This window comes from Dromiciops gliroides, chromosome 1 (genome assembly GCF_019393635.1).
Source record: "Dromiciops gliroides isolate mDroGli1 chromosome 1, mDroGli1.pri, whole genome shotgun sequence".
NCBI lineage: Eukaryota > Metazoa > Chordata > Mammalia > Microbiotheria > Microbiotheriidae > Dromiciops > Dromiciops gliroides.
In genome coordinates this window covers 696181602-696204267 of record NC_057861.1, presented here as the reverse complement: position 1 = coordinate 696204267, position 22666 = coordinate 696181602, and the positions used below count along the sequence as shown (strand labels likewise).

Below are 22666 nucleotides of genomic sequence, written 5' to 3'. Positions count from 1 at the left end.
AATGATGAGCAGGAAGAGTTCAGAGAAACCTGGAGGGTCTTGCGTGAGCTGATGATGAGTGAGATGAGCAGAACCAGAAGAACATTGTACACAGTATCATCAACATTGAGTGTTGACCTACTGTGATGGACTATATTCTTCTCACCAATGCAATGGTACAGAAGAGTTCCAGGGAACTCATGATAGAAGAGGATCTCCAAATCCAAGAAAAAAAAAGAAAGAAAGAACTGTGGAGTATAGATGCTGATTGAACCATATTATTTCTTTTGTTTTGGGTGCTGTTGGTGTTTTTTTTTCTTTCTATTTTGAGGTTTTGCATCACTGCTCTGATTCTTTCTCTTGTAACAGGATTAATGCAGAAATAGGATTAATGTTATTATGTGTATATATATGTGTGTGTGTATATATATATATCTATATGTATAGAGTTATATAGATATAACCTATATCAGATTACCTGCTGTCTAGGGGAGGGGGGAGGGAGGGGTGGGAGGGAGAAAAATCTGAAATTGTAAAGCATGTATAAACAAAAGTTGAGAACTATCTTTACATGTAATGGAAAAAATAAAATATCTCATACATAAAAAAAAAAAAGAACTACTGGATTAGGTTGGTGTCTCTCACTGAGACATCAGCTTTGAACCAGAAAGAGCTGTCAAAGTAGAGAATAGGCTATACTGCTTTGCATTGTCATCAGCCAAAGGAGCAGAACTGGATGGAGGGCCTTCTGCTAATGTTAGGCTAAATTTCTCTGCCTTTTTTGAAAAGGCACCAGGTGATCCAGATGCACCAGAGATCCCAGCTGCCTTCAATGAGCAAGCCCAGATAGATAAGCAGAGGAACAAGCTAGATTAGTAGCAGACTATCAGTGAAGCAACCCACCTAAGCAATTCATCCAGGCCTGATGCCGGGCAATGTGAGGAGTTAGGGGAGCCTAGCAACCCAAACTAGCCATGGAACCATCATCTGGCACAGAAAACACACTCAACGGTAAACTTTGTGAGATGAGTTCGAGAGAGAGGAAAAAAAAAAGAAGCAAGAAGACATAATGGCCTTGTAATTCTACAGAGAGAAAGGACATGGAAGCCCTACATTTCCAGAGTCGTGAGTTGGCTTGGCCACATGGACTTCATACATCTGTGTCTCCTTATCACCGTACTTGCCTACTCTTCTCTATGGAGGCTATACATGAATGGGAAAGTGTGCCCCAAGTTTATAGGAGGCATGTTTATAACTATTATTCTTGTTATGCTGTTTGAGCAGAATACTTTTAATAAAAGCTAAATATTAGTGGGAAGCACACTAGTGGGGGGCTGAAATACTAGTGTTAGGAATGCAGCCACTCATGATTATCCTCCAAAACAGGGTAACAGCTGCCTCCTTTGAGTCCCATCTTTCAAGTAAAAATAAAGGAGTGAACCCTCCAACCCCCCCCCCCACACACACACATCTCCTTTATCTCTCTGATCATTGCTACCTCTCAGCCAGTGCTACCTGAGGTTACTAGCCCCCTCCTTTTACAAATGAACTTGTTCTCAGTAAGGAACACAGAGAAAAATGGGGGAAACAACCACATGAACTGGAAGAAATGGAGAAATTCCAGGACAAAGTCAAGAATGTGCCAAGAACCAGTATGGGATGGACCCCAAGAGAGTTCAGGTTAAAAATCTGGTACATGGACACTAATGCAAGCTAGTACACAAGACCCCTAAGAGAAGGAGAGGAGCAACAAACACCGTATCCTCATGTCTGTAATAGTGGTGCAGAAAACTGGAATATAATTAAAAGTGCTGGACTGTGCAGGAATTGGGAGTGAAATTTATGGGGTGGGAACAGAAAGGAAACAGCTCACCTGAGGGAGGGCTTTAACTACTGCCTTACTAAAGGTTTCCTCTATTCTTTCATGACTTTAACAAACCTGTTCTATTATCAATACTTCTGTTTTTCTCATTGCTTGCCAAGTCTTCTTAGGCCCTTTGATTCATGAGCCAGATTTTGATATCACTAGGATGTGATCCCACAAAACAAGACAGAGTATCAGAGAGAAGTCTCCAAGATTAAAACCAGCTGATTTACCCCAAGTCAGGGCTGACACTTGTGTTACCTTTGTATTCAGGAAGTGCAAGTAAAGAAAGAACATTCTGATGAGAAGAGGAGGCAGTCCAGCTTCATACCAAAAACGTGACATATGTAGACAGTCTGACGACTAAGCAGTCTCCACCCCCACCCCCAAAGTATTAAAAGTATAAGATCAAAGGCTAGTGTTTTTATCTACTTGGTTTTTCTAGCCTGGATCGTCTATATGGAGTTAATACAGAAAGACATGGATGCAGAAAGACAAGAACAAGAACTATGATGGCTGAGAAGGTGGAGTGAGGTTCTGAACTATTCCAGTGGAGGAACAAATCACACCAATGAAATCGCGGATCCATCAAAGTAAGCTTTATATTGACTGTTAAAAGCTTTCCAAGTCTGTGTAAAGTCTTTGGCCATCATCCCTTGCATCCTCCACTACTAATTTTTCAGTATCTCGCAAACATGAACTAAATACATGGATAGAAACACATGTTCTATGGCTACAGATGACATAACACCACACATAACTGCCAAATAATCAAGATGGCCGATAACCCACAGAATCATAGGATAATAGATTTAGAATGGGAATACCTTGGATTATCAATGAAGAAAACTAATGCAGTATGACACAGTAGGCAGGAACCGACACAGGAAAGAAGAAAAAGACCTGGGTTTGAATGCAGAATCTGACCTTTTTACTTGCTGTGTGACTCTGGTCACATCACTTAACTTCTATGTGCCTCAGTTTCCTTATCTGTAAGACTAGATGACCTATAATGTACCTCACAACTTTAAAAGAGATCATGCTAGAAATGTATAATCAAAGGAATAGTTAAGGGGGCAGCTAGATGGCACAGTGGATAAAGCACCGGCCCTGGATTCAGGAGTACCTGAGTTCAAATCAGGCCTCAGACACTTGACACTTACTAGCTGTGTGACCATGGGCAAGTCACTTAACCCCCATTGCCCTGCAAAAAAAAAAAAAAAAGAAAGAAATAGTTAAGCCAGCTATGTGGCAAGAACCAGCCAGTGTCAATTTTGTGTACTGCTCTGTAGTGCCTGGCATAGTCACTCCCATCCAACTAACTCTTCGTGACCTCATTTGGGGTTTTCTTGGCAGAGATACTGGAGTGGTTTGTCGTTTCCTTCTTCAGCTCATTTTACAAATGAGGAAACTGAGACAAGCAGGATTAGGTGACTTGCTCAGAGTCACATAGCTAGTGACTGTCTGAGACCAGATTTGAACTCATAAAGATGAATCTTCCTCATTCCAAGCCCAGAGCTCTATCCATTAGGCCACCTAGGTACACCTACCTGATATTGGGTAGGCATTTAATAAAGGGATGAATATACACATACACTGGCTGGTAGGCTGGCAAGACTGATCACTTCAGTGGAAGCTTTAGAAGAGGAATTCAAGCTGACCAAAAGAAGAAAGTTCGTGTGATCAATTTGGAGGTCCGTGTGGTCCAACCCTCTCATCGTACAGCTGATGAAACCATGATGCTTACAAGTTAAATCAAGTTAAAGTAAATGATGAGGCGCTCAAAAAGGACTTTGAAGATAAAATGAGAGAGGTAGAGAAAAAATGGAAAGAGAAATGAGGGTGATGCAGGAAAGACATGAGAAAAAAAGTCAACAGCTTGAAAAACCAAATGGAAAAGCTCTCTGATGAAAATAATTGCCTATGAATTAGGATTGAACAAATGGAAGCCAGTGACTTTATGAGAAACCAAGACACAATAAAGCAAATCTAAATGAATAAAAAAAGAGGGCAATGTGGAATATCTTCTGGGAAAAACTGCTGACCTGGAAAATAGGTCCAGGAGAGATAATTTGAAAATTATTGGTCTACCTGAAAACCATGATCAAGGAAAGAGCTTAACCATCATCTTCCAAGAAACTATCAGGGAAAATTGCCCTGATATTCTAGAAACAGAAAGTAAAATATAAATTGAAAGAATCTACCCATTGCCTCCAGAAAGAGATACCAAAAGGAAAATTCCCAGGAATATTATAGCCAAATTCCAAAGCTCCCAGGTCAAGGAAAAAATATTGCAAGCTGCCAAAAAGAAAGAAATCAAGTACTGTGGAGCCCCAGTCAGGATAGCACAAGATCTAGCAGCTTCTACATTAAAGGACCAGAGGGCATGGAATATGATATTCCAGAGAGCAAAGGAATTGGGATTACAATCAAGAATCACCTACCTAGAAAAACTGTGCATAATCTTTCAGAGGAGGAAATGAGACTTTAATGAAAAAGAGGACTTTCAGGTATTTGTGATGAAAAGGCCTGAACTGAATGGAAAATCTGACTTTCAAATACAAGACCCTAGAGAACCATAAAAATTGGAGTTGGGGGACATACCAGGGGTCTTTCAGTGGGTGACTGTCTTGTGTCTAAGGCCGGGTTTTGGCTGGAGTCCCCCCTGGGTCCGGGGTGAATGCTTTATCCACTGTGTCACCTAGCTGCCCCATGATGACATCTTTAGGGTAAAATTGAGGGGTGAGGGGAATGCAGTGGGGGGTAGGGGGGGAGGGCAGAGGTAGCATGGGGTGAAATCCCACATGAAAGAAACAGGAAAGGGCTTATAGAGTGGGGGAAGAGATGGAGGAGCAGAGCAGTAAATGAACTTTATACTCATCAGAATAGGCTCAAAGACCTTAATCTCATCAGATTTGGCTCAAGGAGGGATTAACACTTGCAATTGGGTGGAGTAATCTATTTAATCTGGGCAGTAAATGAGCCTAACACTCAGCAGAACTGGCTCCAGGAGGGAATAACAAACACACTCAATTGGGTGGAGTAATCTATCTGACCCAGAAGGAAAATAGGAGGGGAAGGGGATAAAGAGAGAGGGGCAAAAGAAGGGAGGGCAGATTGGAGATGGAGACAGACAGAAGCAAATCCCTTTTGAAGAGGGATAGGGTGAAAGAAGATAGATAATAGAGTAAGTATCACGGGGAAGGGAATAGGATGGAGGGAAACTGTAAACAATAGTAATTGTGAAAAAGAAAAAAGGGGAGAAAATTGTACAAAAAATATTTATAGCAACTCTTTATGGTGGCTAAGAATTGGGAATCAAGAGAATGTCCATCAATTGAGGAAGGACTGAAGAAGGTGTGGTGGTATATGATTGTAGTGGAATGGTATTGTGCTATAGGAAATGACAAACAGGATGATCCCAGAAAAACCTGGAAAGACTCATATGAACTGAGGTATAGTAAAATGAGCAGAACCAGGAGGACATTGTGCATAGTGACAGCAGTATTATATTAGGAGCAATTGTGAATGACAACTACCCTCAGCAATACAATGATCCAAGACAATCCCAAGGGACTAATGATGAAGCATACTATCCACTCCCATAGAAAGAACTGAGAAAAAGAGCACTTGTGGATTGAACATATATAACCTATACCAGATTGGTTACTGTCCTGTGGAGGGGAGAGGAAAGGGGGGGAGAAATATTTGTAACTCTAAATATTATGAAAATGAATGCTGAAAACTACCCTTACATGTAACTGGAAATAAATAAGTAAATAAGCAAATAAATAAATAAAGTAAATGACATACTCAACCCTTGGCACTACAACTCAGGAGTTGTTTTTAAAAGGCTGTATTTTCATGCTGTTAAGATGGTCAGTTTGCATACTCAGTCATTTATCCATTTTTACCTGCATGGAGAAGGCTTCAGGCAAAGACAAAAAAAAAAGAAAAACAACCCTACAGGGCCTTGAACTGGAAAAATGGAAGGTCCCTATGGGTAACAAAGAAAAAAGTACTAACCCCAGACAGCTAGGTATCACAAGTTCATAATAGCTTTCACTATTATGAACCCTTTGCCCTCAAAAAAATTAATGTCATATTAAAAGTTTAATGTGAAGAATGTCATTCAAGCTTTCCAACCAAGGACCAATAACGTTTTAAAATTTTTCAACCTTAAGACACTACAAAGAAACATTTATGGTGAGGTAGAAAGGGAATTCAGCTGCTTAGGGACATATTTGGAATTCCTTTATTAGAAATGTTTAAAAATTACAATGAAATATATAACCTATATCAGATTGCTTTCTGTCTTGGGGAGGGAGGAGGGAAGGGAGAGAGGGACAGAAATTTGGAACTCAAAAATCTTATAAAAACAAATGTTAAACTATCTTTACATGTAATTGGAAAAAAATAATATTAAGACTGGAAAAAATTACAATAAAACAAGAGAAACTATCAGCCTGTTGAATCTACTTCTATCAAAGATATCTTTCTCCGTAAAGAAAAATGGATGACAAACTGCTAGCAATACAATGACCAATCTTAACTCCCAAGGACTAATGATGAAACCTTCTTCTCCCAGAAGAGAGGTAATTGTCTACAGGTGTTATGAATGTGCTATATATAAGTATATGGTATGACCAATGTGTTTTGCCTAAAGGCTTTTTTGTTGTAAGTGAAGGTTCTGTTGAAAGGATGATATTGGGAAAGACAGTAATATTTGGGGTTTTTTTAAGCTTCAACATTAAAAAAAAAAAAGAATATTATTCCAGGGGTAGCTAGGTGGCACAGTGGATGAAGCACTGGCCTTGGATTCAGGAGGACCTGAACTCAAATCCACCCTCAGGCCCTCGACACTTACTAGCTGTGTGACCCTGGGTAAGTCACTTAACCCTCACTGCCCCACACAAAAAAATTTTAAATTAAAATTAAAAAAAAATATTCCACTCAAATCCTCTGAGGTCTTAATATACTGAAACTTGATACATAATTAAAACACCTAAATTTTAAAATGTTAAGATTACTTACCCATTTATGAATTCAAAAGATTGATCAATTAACCCACTCTATATATACTCTGGAAAAGCTGAAACTAAGCAAATCAACCCAACATTAAAATTATATTGATCAGGACATATTGCATAATGGTAAGGAAACTCATTTTGATATTATATAACATAATCGTGGCTTTACATTCTTATATCTATTTGAGGTATTACTTGTGGTTACTGGTTGAATGGAAGTAGATACACTCTCAAAGAGGGGAGTTTGCGATGCCAAGAAGACTCCTTCCTGCTCCTTCTAACCCCTCCTTTCTATTAAAAAGAAATCTCTGTCAGCTAAAATGCCTTCAGCCTACCTGCACAAGTTGAGTGACAAAGAACATACCATAATGTCTTTTAGCTCTGATAATTTGATGACTGGACCACACACAGTTGATTCAGAAATTAATTCCCACAGTTGACTATTCTACTTTTGGTGATGTTCAGTGCTCTCTTCTGGAGAAAATGATCCACAATACATAGTCAGAAGGCTCCCACCATCCTCAAGTATCTCATTTCTTAACCCAGAACTATATTTTTCCAACATATTTTACATGCATAAAAAAAGTATGAGCCAAGAAATATAACATCGGGAAAGGAGGCATATTAGACCCATAGTGAAATCAGGGGATGAGAGATAAGACAACCAAAGCTTCATTCTAGAATCCATAGCATGTGAAAAAAGACAAAGAAAAGCCTCAAGTATGTAGGTCCTCTATCAAGACTCATGAAATGACAAAGGCAACAATCTCACAGGATGAAAAAGTACTGATGATGGCAACCTGTAGAGTTTGAGAAGCTTCTATATTTCACCAAACCCATAAAATATAGAAATATGTTAAGTGACTTGCCCAGGGTCACACGGCTAGTAAGTGTCAAGTGTCTGAGGCTGCATTTGAACTCAGGTACTTCTGAATCCAGGGCCAGTGCTTTATCCACTGCACCACCTAGCTGCCCCTAGCTCTTTCAAGGTCTATTTTTAAAACCTATTAGCCAGGAACTGAAAATTAATCAACTGTGTAGGCTCAACTGTGCAGTGATGCTAAAGGCCCCTGATGAAAACAGCAGTCAACACATTCACAAGTATATTGTGTTTCTCTTATTTCTAAATTAGCCTATTTTATTCATTTATTTGGTGTTTTATGTGGTGACGTATCACAACAAATGCAAAAAGATTATGTTGTAATATACTCATGCTTGTATGACTAAGAAAGCTTTTGGGAAGACTCTGCAACCTTTAAATTATCAGGAAACCCCAAGATTATTTTTATATATGTGTTTAAGCATACCCATATTTCTGAATATTGGAAGTTGGAAGATTGAAAACACTTACAAGCTTTACAAGGTAAAATGAACATGTCCTCCCCAGTCACCAACCCACCCCCACCCCCACAACCAAACACTTGAAATTGTGGTCATTGTGGCATATAAACGTTTCATTTAAGAAAATAAATACAATATTTATCATTAAACCAATTTAACATTTTACTCCCAACAAAGTTAAGGAGTTATCAAACAAGCAAACAAAAAACATTCATTTTACTGTTGTTAAAATACATATAGTTTTGGTACAGACTAACAATTTTATTAGTAGAAGAGAAATACCCTCCCACAATACAGAACAACCCAATCCCTAAAAAGCTCACTGGGGACATTAATAGGCTTAATGACTTGACAATGATCCCTACTTAAGTCAAGACTTAAAAGCTGGTCTTGACTTCCCTATCCAACACAGCATCCTCTAAGAAATGTATCACTAATAATAATGTTCTTTTCTTTTTTATAAGTAATGAACATTTTTGTAGTTTTGAGTTCCAATGTTATCTATCCCTCCCTCCCTCCCTCCCTCCCTCCCTCCTCCCCGAGGAGGTAAGCAATCAGAAATGGGTTATACATCGTATGTTTCATCAATAGTCCTTTGGGATTGTCTTGGATCATTGTATTATTAAGAATAATCACAGTTCTGCATCAAACAATATTGCTGTCTCTGTGCACAACAGTCTCTTGGTTCTGCTCACTTCACTATACATCAGTTCACACAAGTCTTTCCAGGTCTTTCTGAAATATCCCTGATTGTCATTTCCTATAGCACAATAATATTCCATCACCATTATATACCACAGCTTGTTTAGCCATTCCCCAATTAATGGGCATTCCTTTGATTTCCACTTCTTAGCCACCACAAAAAGAGCTGCTATAAATATTTTGTACAACTAGGTCTTTTTCCTCTTTTGGGGGATGTCTCTGGGATACAAACCTAGCAGTGTTATTGCTGGATCAAAGGGGATGGATGCACGGTTCTATAGCCTTTTGGGCATCGTTCCAAATTGCTCTCTAGAATGGTTGGATCTTTTTACAACTCCACCAACACTATCTTTTCTAAGCAGTGTGACATAATGACAAGAAGCCTGGCCTTAGAATCAGAAAGACCCGTGTTCACACGCTGCCTCTAACATACACTAGCTCTGTGACAAATGGACAGTCACCATCTCTTTCAACCTCAGTTTCTTTACTTGTAAAAATGGGGATAATACACACCACACAACAGTGTTGTCTCAGGTAACATTATTACAAACAACAATATTGCTCATCCTAATATCTATTAATATATTAATATAATTTTTACTACACACTAATAAAAAATAGTTTTAACCATGATTGTGGACAAGTCACTTCCTGCCCTTGTACCTGGTTCGCTTTGCTCAAATATGACACAATTATACAGATTCATAGAACGGGACTTTTGGTTGCCACCTAGTCCAACCCATACACGAAAGGAATCACAGCTATAAAAAGTCTCAGCGAGTGGTCATCCAGCCTCTGCTTGAAAGGAGATAAATCCATGGCTGTCTATAAAATGCAAAGTTGGATTTTATGACCTCTTAACTCCCTCTGCAGGTCTAAATTCTATGATCCTACATTTTTTTGATTGGGGTAAGAAACAATTGACAATGTATTTATTAAATGCCTTAAATGCCCAGCACTGCACTGTGCTAGGTGCTGATGATATAAAGACAATAACAAAATCCCTCAGGAATGATCCATTCTATAGGGAGGCAGTGTCATCACTGACAAGAACAGATCTGCAATATACATTACCAAGACTCTAAGATGGAATCATCGCAGAGGCTCTTGCATTTGGGTATTGGGGTAAGGAAAGGCCTTATATAGTGGGGTCAGGGGACATCGGAGATAGCATCTCCTCATTATATAACCTTTATCCTGCTATCCATATCCAGCTTAATCCCAGCATCCCTTCAAGTAAACAAAAGGAAAATAAATATACAACACAGAGGGAAATGCTGCCAGTTGTCAGGAAGATCTTCTAACTGCATTTTGGAATAGAAGAATAAAAGTCACCTAGCATTTTGAAGTCAAAACCTGTGATATAGAGTGCTAAAAAAGCAACTTGTCCAAAACTGCACAATTGGACAGAGGTGGCCAGCACTAGAACTCATGTTTTTTGGGCTCCTAGACCACAAGCTTCCTCCCAAGCACTGTGGTTTCACCCAATTCCTTTGTTGGCTCACCCACTCAACAGCATAAAATAGGACAATGGAATACTACAGCATCATAATGGACAAATTGAGAGTGTCAAAGCATTTTCATGAAGAAGAATACACTTGAGACAATCAACTCTATTCCTAAATTTGAAGAATTCATTCAACGGCTCATTTCTCAATAATCTCTCCATGGGGCCACCATTTGTGGGGCAGAAAAAGTACCAGCAAATAGGATCCCAACATGTGATATGGAGAGCCCTGTCAGGGACTCCTGGCACCCTGGGGTAGAAATGCCATAATCGAGACTAGCTTCTTATTTGGAACCCTCCACAATGTGACTTCAAACTACATTTTCAGCATGAATTTTTGGTATTCCCCTTAAAGCAGTCTCCTTTCCAGTAAAGCTTGTCTAATAGCTGTTCCCCAACTTTAAAGCTGCACATTTTGCCATTTTGCATTGGCACCATCCCCCACAAGAATGGAAATGTACTCCCTCTTCATCCCTTCCTCTCAGAAGACTTCCTCCAAGAAGCTCCCTTTCCAGTTGTTAGCATTTCTTTCCATTCTTTTCTAGAATGTACTTCACTGTGTACAAGCTATATCCTCTTAGGAGAAGGTAAGCTTTTTTTGAGAGCAAGGAACCATTTTCCATTTTCTTCTTTGTAACATGGCACACAGTATAGGATTAATAAATCAATAAATGAGTGAATGAACGAATGTTTGTTGAATTAAATTCATCCTGAGGAGCCTTGCAAACTTACAAGTACCATGAAGACTACAGGGATACTATAGACACTGCTCAGTTCATTGATTTTCCTACTCAACCATCTCTCAGTTATCTTTGTTCATGAAGAGACATGGATAAGGAATATTTACCAGTATAACAGATTATTAAACCCACTAGTTTCAACCTTCTTAAAAGCATTATAAGGGGCAGCTAGGTGGCACAGTGGATATAGCACCGGCCCTGGAGTCAAGAGGACCTGAGTTCAAATTCAGCCTCAGACACTTGATACTTACTAGCTGTGTGACCCTGGACAAGTAAGTCACGTAACTCCAACTGCCCCCCCCCAAAAAAATAAATAAAAAGCATTATAAGCAAAGGAAATAGTACAATAAAGGTACTTCTCATGAGAAGATCCCCCCCGCCGAGGCATATTTGGGGAAAGAATTAGTTTGTGAAGTTCAAGCAGTGAAGTATGACTTATCAGACTGGAAATGTTGGTTGCAAGTCAATCATAGCAGAACAAAAAGAAGGAAGATGAGTTTTGTTTTGGATGTGTCAAAATTGAGATGGTGATAGGAAATCTAAATGAGATATATGTCAAGCAGGCAATTAGAAAAAGCAAAAAGTCAGCACTGGAGATGGAAATTCTGAAAGCATCTCTATAGAGAAGCCAATTTAAGCCATAGGAATGAATTGAGTCACTTTAACACCTCCTATGTATTAACTACCAGGGAAAAGATTACTAGGGAAGGGAATCAAGAAAAAGGGTTGGGGGTAATCAAGCACAGAATCTTTGAGGAATAACTACATTTAGGTAGGGTAAGGAAAAAAGCCAGCAAAGGTGGCAGAGAAGGAAAGAGAGAGGGAGAAGCAGCATAATGCAGTGTCATCACAGAATCATACCCTAAACCAAATTCTCTTCTGAGTCGTGCACTTGAAGAGATAGATACCTCATTATCCATAGGAAAGCGAAGAGCAACCAAGAACTGATGGCAACCCAGGCAATAGAGGAGACAAAGGATAATAAATACAGAGTGAGGCATGAGTACAAATGAGGAAAACCCCCTGTGGGGAAAGGACAGTGGCAAGGATAACAGCTGCAGGAACAGACCAGTGGGAGCTTGGCTATGCAGGAGTTTTTCCCTGAACTTTTCCCCTCGGATCTAATCAGACCTATGCATTAGGAAAATTACTCCGGCAATAGTGTTTAGGATAGGTTGGGGAAAGGAGATCAGTTAGGATATTATTTCAATTGTCCACGTGATAGGGGCCTGAACTAGTAGGGTAACAGTGGGAGTAGAGAGAAGGAACACCCCAGAAGCTATCAAAGGGCAGAAAAAGAGTCCAAAGGAAACTGAGATAGATTAATTAAATTCACCCAAGAATGACACTAAGCACCACTGAAAATCAAACAAAATATTAACAGTGCAAGCATGCAGAAGACCAAAGATATATCCCACAGAGCTCTAAAAGGGAAAAAAAAAACACCTAGAGGAACAGGAAAATGGGACAGCAATGAAAATTTGAGTTTGTTTTTATGGGCAACCAGGATGCAATCAAACAGTCCTGGAAACCTCACTTACTTGTTTGGTGATGAGTTATATAAGACTTGTAAACTGGTGACACATAAATGGCTATTTGCAATTAAAAGAACATATGAGGATCAAAGAAAGGGTTCTGCAAACTTTTAAGGGTTACAACAAATGCAAGGTAAGCAAGAAGCTGAAATAAACCATCAATGCCCTGAATAATTTAGAGCTTGCTACCAGGTTCCAAAATAATGTCATTATGGGCACCAAGAAAAATTTCTTTCCCTGACAGTCTCAAAGGATGGCTGTTCCCCTGTACTCCCACATCTGAAGTAAGGGAGAGAGGGAGTCAAGTCAGTATGTCCCAGTTATATTTGAATAGAGAAGTAATGAAGTACACAGCTTTAGAAACCACTCCTTTAATCATATGACAGGATCAGAAGTTATAGTAGTTACTACAGAATAATAATAACAATAATAATAAACCACTCATCCTTGCTGAAGTCTTCATCTAATGTTCAGAGGTGACCCTGGGAACTCCAAGGCTGTGCCAGCAAGACAAGTTTTGCCAAGTCCCACCCAGGATGGAAAGTCCTTGAGTATAAGTCTGGCAACAGACTGTGTGTCTGTCAACTGAGGACCCAATGCACTAAGTTTGGAGAAGCTCAGAATCAGAAGACAAGCCACTAGATGATTAATATTCTGGCAGAAGCAACTCCTCAAACTATCTCCTAAGAACTAGAGGGTTTGTGATCTGCTTTAATGGAAGGAATTCTCATTGCAATAAAAATTACTTTTAAAAAGAATCACAGGGGCAGCTAGGTGGCACAGTGGATAAAGCACCAGCCCTGGATTCAGGAGTACCTGAGTTCAAATCTAGCCTCAGACACTTGACACTTACTAGCTGTGAGACCCTGGGCAAGTCACTTAACCCCAATTGTCTCACCAAAAACAAGAAAAACAAAACCAAAAAAAAAGAATCACAGCTTTTCTTAAGCTTCAAAAAAAAAAATAAACTCCCATTTAGATAACCCTTAATTTAACAGTGTTTTCTTAATAATTCTGTGACATAGGTAGTGCTGGCATAATCAGCCTTATTTGGGTTACATGACTTGATTTGCCCAAGATTAGCTAATATGTGGCAGAGACTCAACCCAAGGACTTGACTAGCAGGCCTATGCTCTCTCCATGATACCACCCTTGTCTGGTCAGTAGGTGTGGGGTTGAAAGAGAAGAAGGATGACAGAAGAATGTAAAGGGACTTGGAGGTATACATGGAAGTTTTAAGTAACTGAAGAAGGTATGGAAAAGATTGTTCATAGCATTGTGAGAAAATAATTATGAATAATGGACTTCTTGGAGGGAGCCAGGTGGGACCCAATTTTTAGCCTTTCTACCCCCCCACTTCAGAATGCCCAGTTTGAGAAAGTTCTAATCTCAAATTCTAATCCTATTCGGGGCTGTACGATAAAAATGGGTATAGACTTTCACGTCTAATTCAGGTGAATTGAGGGGATTAAACCGCACCTATCTGAAGGCACCTTTGCCCTCAGGGAGTCTCCAATTAGACCCTGATGTCATCTCAGTCCAGCTCATTTTAATATGGGCCACCCTCAAGTCAAATCAACCAATGGAATTGAATGATGCTAACCAATTAGCTTTGATCAGTGTGTAGTGACAGGTCTCTATCAAAAGAGGATAAAAGGAATGAACACAATAGGCTCGGGGCAGCCCCATCTTGGAACACATACTTGGTTTGTACTCTAGGTGTGGAATTGGGGATCGCTCTCCTATTAAGCCAGAGTAGGCAATGTAGGGCTTCTGAACTCTGCTTTGGAGCCATGTGGCCTCTTAGAGACAATATGTTACTGGGGGGTTTTCAGCTTGTGTGCAATGTGGTCAATTCTTCTATAATAAATACTTACTGCCTAAAGGGGTGCAATAGCCATTAATTTGTAAGCAGCAATATTTTAGAAAAGCCAGTCTGGCACCCAATAATTTAACTAAACACGATCTAGCTACACCAATCATTTAAATAACAGCATCACAGATTTAGGACAGCAAAGGACCTCACAGTGTCATCTAGTCCAACCCTTTTACTTTATACATGAGAAAAGTGTAGCTCAGAAAGGTTATGTGATTTTCTTAGGGTCACCAAGCTTGTAAGTGTCTGAGTCAGGATTTGATTTGAACTCAAATATTTCCAACACCAGATCCTACCCGAACCACTCCAACACACTACTAACCACATATGTGATTACTGAATACAGGTGACCTCTGATTTTTTGTTTTTTTTGGTTTTTTTGGTTAAGCTTCCATTGCTGGGCCTATTTCAAGATTACTTGTCCTTTCTTTTTACAATAACATCTCACTTTATCCAGAGTTCACTTGTGCTATAACTATCTTTTTCACAAGGGAGAACCAGGAAGCAAGCCAAAAAGGAAAAAAAAAGTAAGTCCCTAAGTAGCCAAAAGAGATCATACAGGGGCAGCTGGGTGGCACCGTGGATGGAGCACCGGCCCTGGATTCAGGAGGACCTGAGTTCAAATCCGGCCTCAGACACTTTACACTTGCCGGCTGTGTGGCCCTGGGCAAGTCACTTGGCCCCAATTGCCTCACAAAAAAAAAAAAAAAGAGATCATACACAAAAATTCATGAATTCATGTCTTTTTCTCCTAGTAGAACTCTGTAAGCCCTAAATCATAGCCTGTTTCCTCTAACATTTGGTAATTTTAGAGGTTTTTGGTTTTTTTTCATTTTTGGTTTTGTTTTGGGGGGAGGCCAGGGCAATGAGGGTTAAGTGACTTGCCCAGGGTCACATAGCTAGTAAGTGTCAAGTGTCAGAGGCCGGATTTGAACTCAGGTCCTCCTGAATCCAGGGCTGGTGCTTTATCCACTGCGCCACCTAGCTGCCCCATATTTGGCAATTTTAACAAGGATGCCTATGTGGTTATCTCTTGTACAGCTGATTGGAGATAGGTGAAGAACCAAAAAGAAAGCAAATGAATTCTTAATATTCTCCATAGGTTACTATTAAAATAAATTACAAGGTAAGAGAGGGCCATTGTTAAAGAACAAACTTTTCAAAGGTTGGTCAAGCAGCTTTCCCCATTTCTATGACTTCCAAAGGCATCACAACACATACAACAAAAAACTGATTATGAGTATCCTGGGATGTCAAAGGGTTAAATTATATTCAGTATCTTGTACTTAAGATAATAAATATGTATATATACATATATACATATATACATATGTGTGTATCACTCTATATAAATACACATATACATGTGTTTATATGTGTATATGTATGTATGTATGTGTATATATCTCCCTGAAAATGTTTAAACAACCAGAGTTGCTGCTTAAATGGTTAAGCTTCAGTTATCAGGAAAATTCAGTGTCATTGGACCTGTGTTGATGTTAATTTATTACAAAAATTGGTTTCTTCCTTATTCAGGAAGTTATGGGGAATATATATTACATATACACATATAATACATAATGTACATTTAAGCATTCTTCATCTACAGTTTAAAAGAATCTATAGGGGCAGCTAAGTGGCACAGTGGATAAAACACTGGCCTTGGATTCAGGAGGACCTGAGTTCAAATCTGGCCTCAGACACTTGACACTTACTAGCTATGTGACCCTGAGCAAGTCACTTAACCCTCACTGCCCCACCAAAAAAAGAATCCATAGACTCCTCAAAATTCTTTACCCATTTGGTGGAAAATAATGAGAAACTTAAGAATGGCTGAAAAAAATTTAAGAGAATGAATAATTATAGATGGCAATGTTCTGGAGGATCAAAGATTAAAAGCTCTGGGGGAACAGAGGGAATCTGGAACTCACTGATCTATATTTAAGTCAACAAAATCTCCAAACCTGAAAAACTACATAAGAGGAAAAGACTTTAATAAGCAGAAAGACCAGACTATCTGCAATCCAATTTTAAAAGAAAAAAAAGTCATTTACTATATCTATAGTAGCCATTTGACCTTCATCCTTCTCGATGTTATTACCAATATTTACCACTGATCATAAATATATTTTTAAATATTTATGTTGTAAGATAGTTTCTTTTAAAAATTCATGAGCTCCAACTATCACTTTCTATGCTTATGATTCCCAAATCTATAGATCAAACTTATCTCAACCTCAGTTCCAACTTCCTGCAGCAAGTCAACTCTAAATTATTCTGCCTTCACCTCATACTTATATTCCAAACTGAATTCATCATCTTTCCTTCTCCTAACTTCCCTAGTTTAATCAGCCATGCCACTATTTGCTTGGTTTCTTAGGACTCTTTAAAGATACCTTTGACCCTCTTTTCTCTCCACAGCCAGACAGGTAAGCCTTTTTGAGCCTTCTTTCACAATGTTGTGGTCTTCTGTCCTATTTCCTACTCCCCCTGTCAACACTTAACATCTTCATCAGATTCCACAAAACTCTCAAATGATCTCCCCGCCTCAACTTTCCCTCTAATCCATTGTGATATGTTCCCAAGTTCATATCCCTAAGATACTGCTTTTTATCATGTCATTCCTTTCCTCAAACACTTTCCTACTGCCTAACAGGATAAAGTCAAAATGCCTTAAGTTGCCATTCAAAGCCCTCCACAATCTGGTCCTTCCAGTCTTCTCCTATCACTCCCCCAAACAAACCTTTCCTCTGCTCCAATCGAAGATCTTATCTACTCATGAATCTCTCACCCCTGCCTCCCATATCCAATCCTTTCCAAGGCCTGTCAATTTCACCTTTGCAGAATCTCTCCAAGATGCCTCCCTTTCTCTTCTCTGGAGTAAACCCTCACCACCTCCCACCTGAGACTACTCTTCAACAGCATGCTGCTTGCCTCAAGGATCCCCTCCAATCCATCCTCCATTAAGCAGACCAAGTAATTTTCCTAAAGCGCAGGTGTGACCCTGTCAGCTCCCCTCCTCAATAAACTCCAGTGGCTCCCTCTACAAAATCCTCTCTCACCCTCCTTACCTTCCTTCAAACCCCAATCCAATTCCACCTCCTCCAAAAAAAAAAAACAAAACCCTTTCCCCGATCAGCCCAGCAGAAGTAAACTCTCCCTTCTTTGGATTCCAACAAAACTTCCTGTGTGTACCTCTCATCTGGCATCCATCCTAGCCACCTTATATGGTAGGGTGGTTTTTGTTGGCATGTTTATGTTTTTTTTAACACGTCATTTTCCCCAGTTTTAAATCTCTAAGCTACTAGAGGGCAACCACTATACCTCAGACTTTATTACACACAGCATCTGGCAGGCACGGAAATATTTTATGGTCTATACCACCATCCTGTTACCTTTCCACCTATCAAGAATCCTAGGTGTTGGCTCTTAAGTTCACAATAAAAAAAAATTTTTTTAAAGAATCCTAGAATATCCTTTTCCTCATTAGGAAATGACCTTGAAGCATTATTTAGTTTACTGTTCCGCTTTCTGGGGAAGAATTGCCGGCGGATTTGGAATCAGAGGACCTAGGCTCTGAACTCTGCCAATTGTTTCCTGTGTGACTTCAGCCAGATCACTTAACTACTTTGAGAGGTGTCTGACGGGAGAACCTTTAAGGTGCCTTACTACCTGTGTGCCTTTCAGTTTGCTCATCTGTAAACCAAGGGCACTGGACATATATGACTTCTACATCGCCTCTTACCATCCTTTAGACATCCAGAAATACGGCTGGCTACCTTTTGTTAAGTTTCTTTAAAGAAAGGGAATTAGCCACCTCCTTTAGTTGCATGCCCTTCACCTTCTGAACGTTATCCTTCCTGATGGAACCCAGGCCCGTTCGATAAAACCTACAGGCTCAATCTCAATTGACTGAGTACCTGTTCTATGTACAGCATAATGCCAAGCTATTGGGCAGTCATGGAAAAGTTGGGGGGGTGGGTAGGGGACAAAGAAAAAGGAAAACAACAGTTCAGAAATCACTAGCATTTAAATGATACAAGTTCTTCTGCTTCTCCTTGAGTTTTTCTTTTCGGATCTGCCTTCTTATCCAACAACCAAGTCACTGCTTTCTCAACAACTGGCAGAGTCGCTGCCTTGGGCCTCTGGGTTCCCCAACACTGCAGCCTTCCTGACTTGTCTTTTTTTTCCTGACCAGCTTCCAAGTTGCTGGCTCTGCAGCTGCCAAATTCAGCATTACACACGAGCTAAGGTAGAACAGATAGGGCTTAATTTCCACCCTGCCCCCAACTCAAAGCTGACAGAATTTCATTAATTTATATTGAAAGAAAAAAAATCAACTGAAAAAATGTGTGAGACAGAAAGAAACTAAAGAACTGTACTCTGAATTTCTAGAGAAAACCCAAGCCCTGAAACCTCAATGTGATTGAATTAGATTTCCCCATTACATCTAGGTTCCCTCCAGGAACATACACAGATGACATGGGGATTGATGTGGTATAGCTGAATCATATTTCTGGTACCCAACTAGTAGTGTGCAAGGCTATCAAAAATTAGACTAGGTGGCACTAAGGACTATCTTACTTGAACATTGCATCAGACCTAGAATTCACTCATCAAGTTTAACATTTTGCCTCAGTGTCACTGGGGTCTAGATCCCAGTTCAAAGAATAGTTTACAGAAATCCCAGGGGTAATCAGACTAGGAAAACCCAGAATGGCTGACTGCTGTAGTTCTTTCCTATTAGGTACTGATAAAATGGGGATTTAGACAATTAGAGACCCCACGGCTTCCAAAAACTGTCCCTTAAGTAGATCGTGTTGCCCTTTATATAATGCTGTAGCATAATGAGCAAATACAGCCAATGTGTGGCGAACTTATGAAAAATTCATGCCCAGGGATGGCCCTTACTTTTAAATTCACATTTCCTTATGATTTTATTTCAAGAGCTTCAACAATTCATGAATCCATTTAATGAACTGAGGGCCTTGACACCCTCATTCAATTGCCATATTCTACTTTATCACCGGCTACCCCAGGGGGAAAAAAACTGGAATTAGGAGTAAATATTTGGCACCTGGTTTTCAATGCTAAATAATGTGTCACAGACCTCTTTGGGTGGGCATCCCTAACAGGATGCTAACATTCAGGCATTTAAATTTAAAAAAAAAACAAAGACTGATGTTACTGCCCTTGCTAAAACCCCAGAAGTTTCTGGTTTGATATGACAGGTGGAACTCTCCTCCCCTGGCGACTGACTAGGCATTCAGTAACTCCTATGACAAGAAAACTACATTGCCCAGGCAGAAAGCGAACCCAGGGCCTAAAGGTCCAGAAAGAAAATGAGTCTACGGAGATAAGTGTGGACTAACGACCCGAAAAAGCATTATCCTGTCCCTTCTCACCACCCCAAACGCACACAGCCTCTCACAAAAGTCAAAGAATGGGAAAAATTCAGGTGTCTTTAAGGAAGCTCTCCTGCGAACTCATACATAGAAAGCTCAAACCGGGCCTCGGGCAGTGAGATGCACAAGCGATGGCCCAAGGAAGGGACTGGAATAGCCGAGGGGGTGAAGTCGGAAGGGGTCGGGGTGGGGAGAAAGGGGGTAAGTCCACCACACTAGTCAAAGTAATTAAGAATTACCTGAAGTTCACACCAGGCCACTTCCACCCAGGTCTCAGTGTCCAGCCCCTTGTAGACGGTCTTGAAGGAGCCCCGACCCAGCTCAATATCAAATTTGAGGAACCTGCCATCTGGGGACGTCGCCACCGCCTTCAAGTCATCTTCATCGTCTTCCTCCTCCTCCCCGGGCTCTTTTTTGGTGGGCCCGGGGTCAGACTTCACCTCTGCCGGAGCTGCCGAGGCGGCCACCGCGGCGGCCTCCTTCTTCTCCACATCCTGGCTGCTCTCCGCGGCCGAAGAGGCTACTGCGCTCGCAGCGGCCGCTCCATCCCCCTGGCTGCCGGGGCCTGGGCTCGCTTCTCGGGCAGCCTCGGGCACTGGGGCGCCTGCCGGGGGCGGTGGGGTCCCAGGGACTTCAGGCGCCGCCGCGCGCGCCCCTCCGCCCTTAGCCCGCTCTGCAATGAGCCGGCGTGTCTTGGAGAGCAGCAGGACCTTGCGCAGGGGCTGCGGGGGTTGCGGGGAAGGCTCCGGCTCCGGGGGCTCCAAACCCGGCAACTCCTCCTGGTCCGAGTCCACGACGCTGCGCCGCAGGAAGCGCTGGTGCACCAGCTTGGGGTCCCTGACGCACCGATTCGGAACTGCCCGGCTGCCCTTGGGCGCTGCTGCTGCGGCGGCGGCGGCAGCCGCCACATTCCTGCTGGGCTCCGGCATCTTCTCGGATTGGGGATGGGCACCGGGATCTGCTGCAGCCGAGGGCTCCTCACCGTCCGCGCCGCCGCCGCTGCCCCCCGGCTGAGCGTCCCCGCCGGCCTCAGTCCGGGTTTCCATCAGCGTTCCGGGGTGGTCTCTCCGGGCGGCATCGCGGTCCATCTCTGTAGGGCGCAGAGAGGGAAAGGGTGAGAACGGGAGGGGGATGGGAGAAGTTCCCAGCCCAGCCTGTCACCTGCGGCGGCGGCGGCGCGCTCTTTGACGCAGCCCCTTAGCGCCCGGGCGCAGGCAGGCGGGCTGCCCGCCGGCCCTGGGGGGCAGGGGAGGACGCCGAGACGGCACCCCCACACCCCACCCACGCAGTGGCCCCTCACCCGGAGCCTCCGGGGAGGCGCGGCCGCAGGGAGAGCCCCAGGAGCGGGGCAGAGCCCGAGGAAAAAAGGGGTGGGGAAGAGGGGGCGGGGGAGCTGGAGACACAAAGCTGAGCGCCCGCGCGCGGCGGGGGGCGCCGACGGGGCCCGGCCTGGGGGGAACAGGTCAGGGCAGCCCGAAGGGGCAGCTCCCCCTCCCGGATGCTCCCCGAAGCCGGAGCTGGAGCCCAGGCCCCTCGAAGGGAGACTGGCGGAGGTGCGTCCTCTCGGAGACAACGAGGGAAGAGAGGCTGCGGCGGCGGCCGGCAGGGCTCAAGGGCGGCTGCGGCGGCTGCGGGCGGCTCCACAAAGGAGGGCGGAGGGACTGACGGACGGAGGAGGGCGCTGGGGCCCGTGGGTGGGGAGGGGGCTGCAGCAAAACCCACACAAAGGCAGGGAGCTGGAGGAGAGGAGCGAAGAGGGAAGGAAGGAAGGAGAAAAGAGCGGAGGAGAAGGGAGGGAGGGGAAGAGGAGGAGGAGGAGGAGGAGGAGGACATGGGAGGGGGCGCACGAGCTGCGGTACTCACAGGGCGAGCGGGCGCCTTCCATCCCCACAGCCTGGCCGGAGGAGAGGGCAGCTGCGCCCCGCTCTTCTCTGCGGCGCCCCGCTCTTCTCTGCGGCTCCCCGCTCTCCCAGCACCCTGGCCGCCGGTCCCCGGCTTCGCGGCACGGCGCGGCGCTGCGCTGCCCTGACCCCGCCCCGGGATTCTCCGGGTTCCCGCAGGGGACTGCGGACTTGCCTCCCGGCTCGCTCCCCGGCTCGCTCCCTCGCTCGCCTCCTGCCCCAGGTGTCCCGAAGCGGAGGGGGCAGCGTGGGGAAGCAGCTGCTTAATGAGCGCACTGAACAGCTAGCTCTCCAGCAACCCGGCACGGCGTCGAGGGAGGGGCCGCCGCTCGCCCCGCCCCGCCTACTGCGGGGGGCGGGGCGGGGCAGGGGGAGGAGCCTTCCAGGCCCCTTCAACTCCTGAGGGCCAGAGGTGGTCTTCTACTGCGGCCAGAGCTCGGCCTCTCTCCACCCCTTCCCTTCGCGCTCCCCGACCGGACCTTCCTCCTATTCCTTAGCCACCTCGAGCCGTATGAACTGGCGCAACTGTCCAGCTGTGCTTTCCCCAATGTCACCTGAAGGGTGTCGTGGAAACAGCATCGGATTGGTGATAGAAGGCCTGGGTTAGAATTCTGACTCTGAGTAGGCACCTGTGTGACCTTGAACACAACCTAAGACTCAGTTTCCTTATCTGAAGGTTGATGGGTCTTAAATCTGATGATCTGCAAATTCTAAATCTCTTTTCCTAAAAATTCCCCAGAGTAGCGTCCAGGCCTAAGAACTAGAGTCTAGTCTCGGAGTCTTCTA

At 42.9% G+C, this 22666-nt stretch overlaps 1 protein-coding gene across 12 annotated transcripts in view; it reads right to left on the bottom strand.

Moving 5' to 3' along the window:
- Positions 1-22187, bottom strand: part of WNK2 (WNK lysine deficient protein kinase 2) — a 306726-nt gene extending 284539 nt beyond the window's left edge. For all 12 annotated transcript variants that reach the window (XM_043978028.1, XM_043978026.1, XM_043978030.1 and 9 more), the window contains exons 1-2: positions 21843-22187; positions 20219-21069 (exon numbers count right to left, since the gene is read on the bottom strand). In XM_043978028.1, the coding sequence (XP_043833963.1) occupies positions 20219-21067 (849 nt within the window). In that variant the 5' untranslated portion in view covers positions 21068-21069; positions 21843-22187. The remainder of the gene's footprint in view (positions 1-20218; positions 21070-21842) is intronic.
- Positions 22188-22666: the final 479 nt, after the last annotated feature.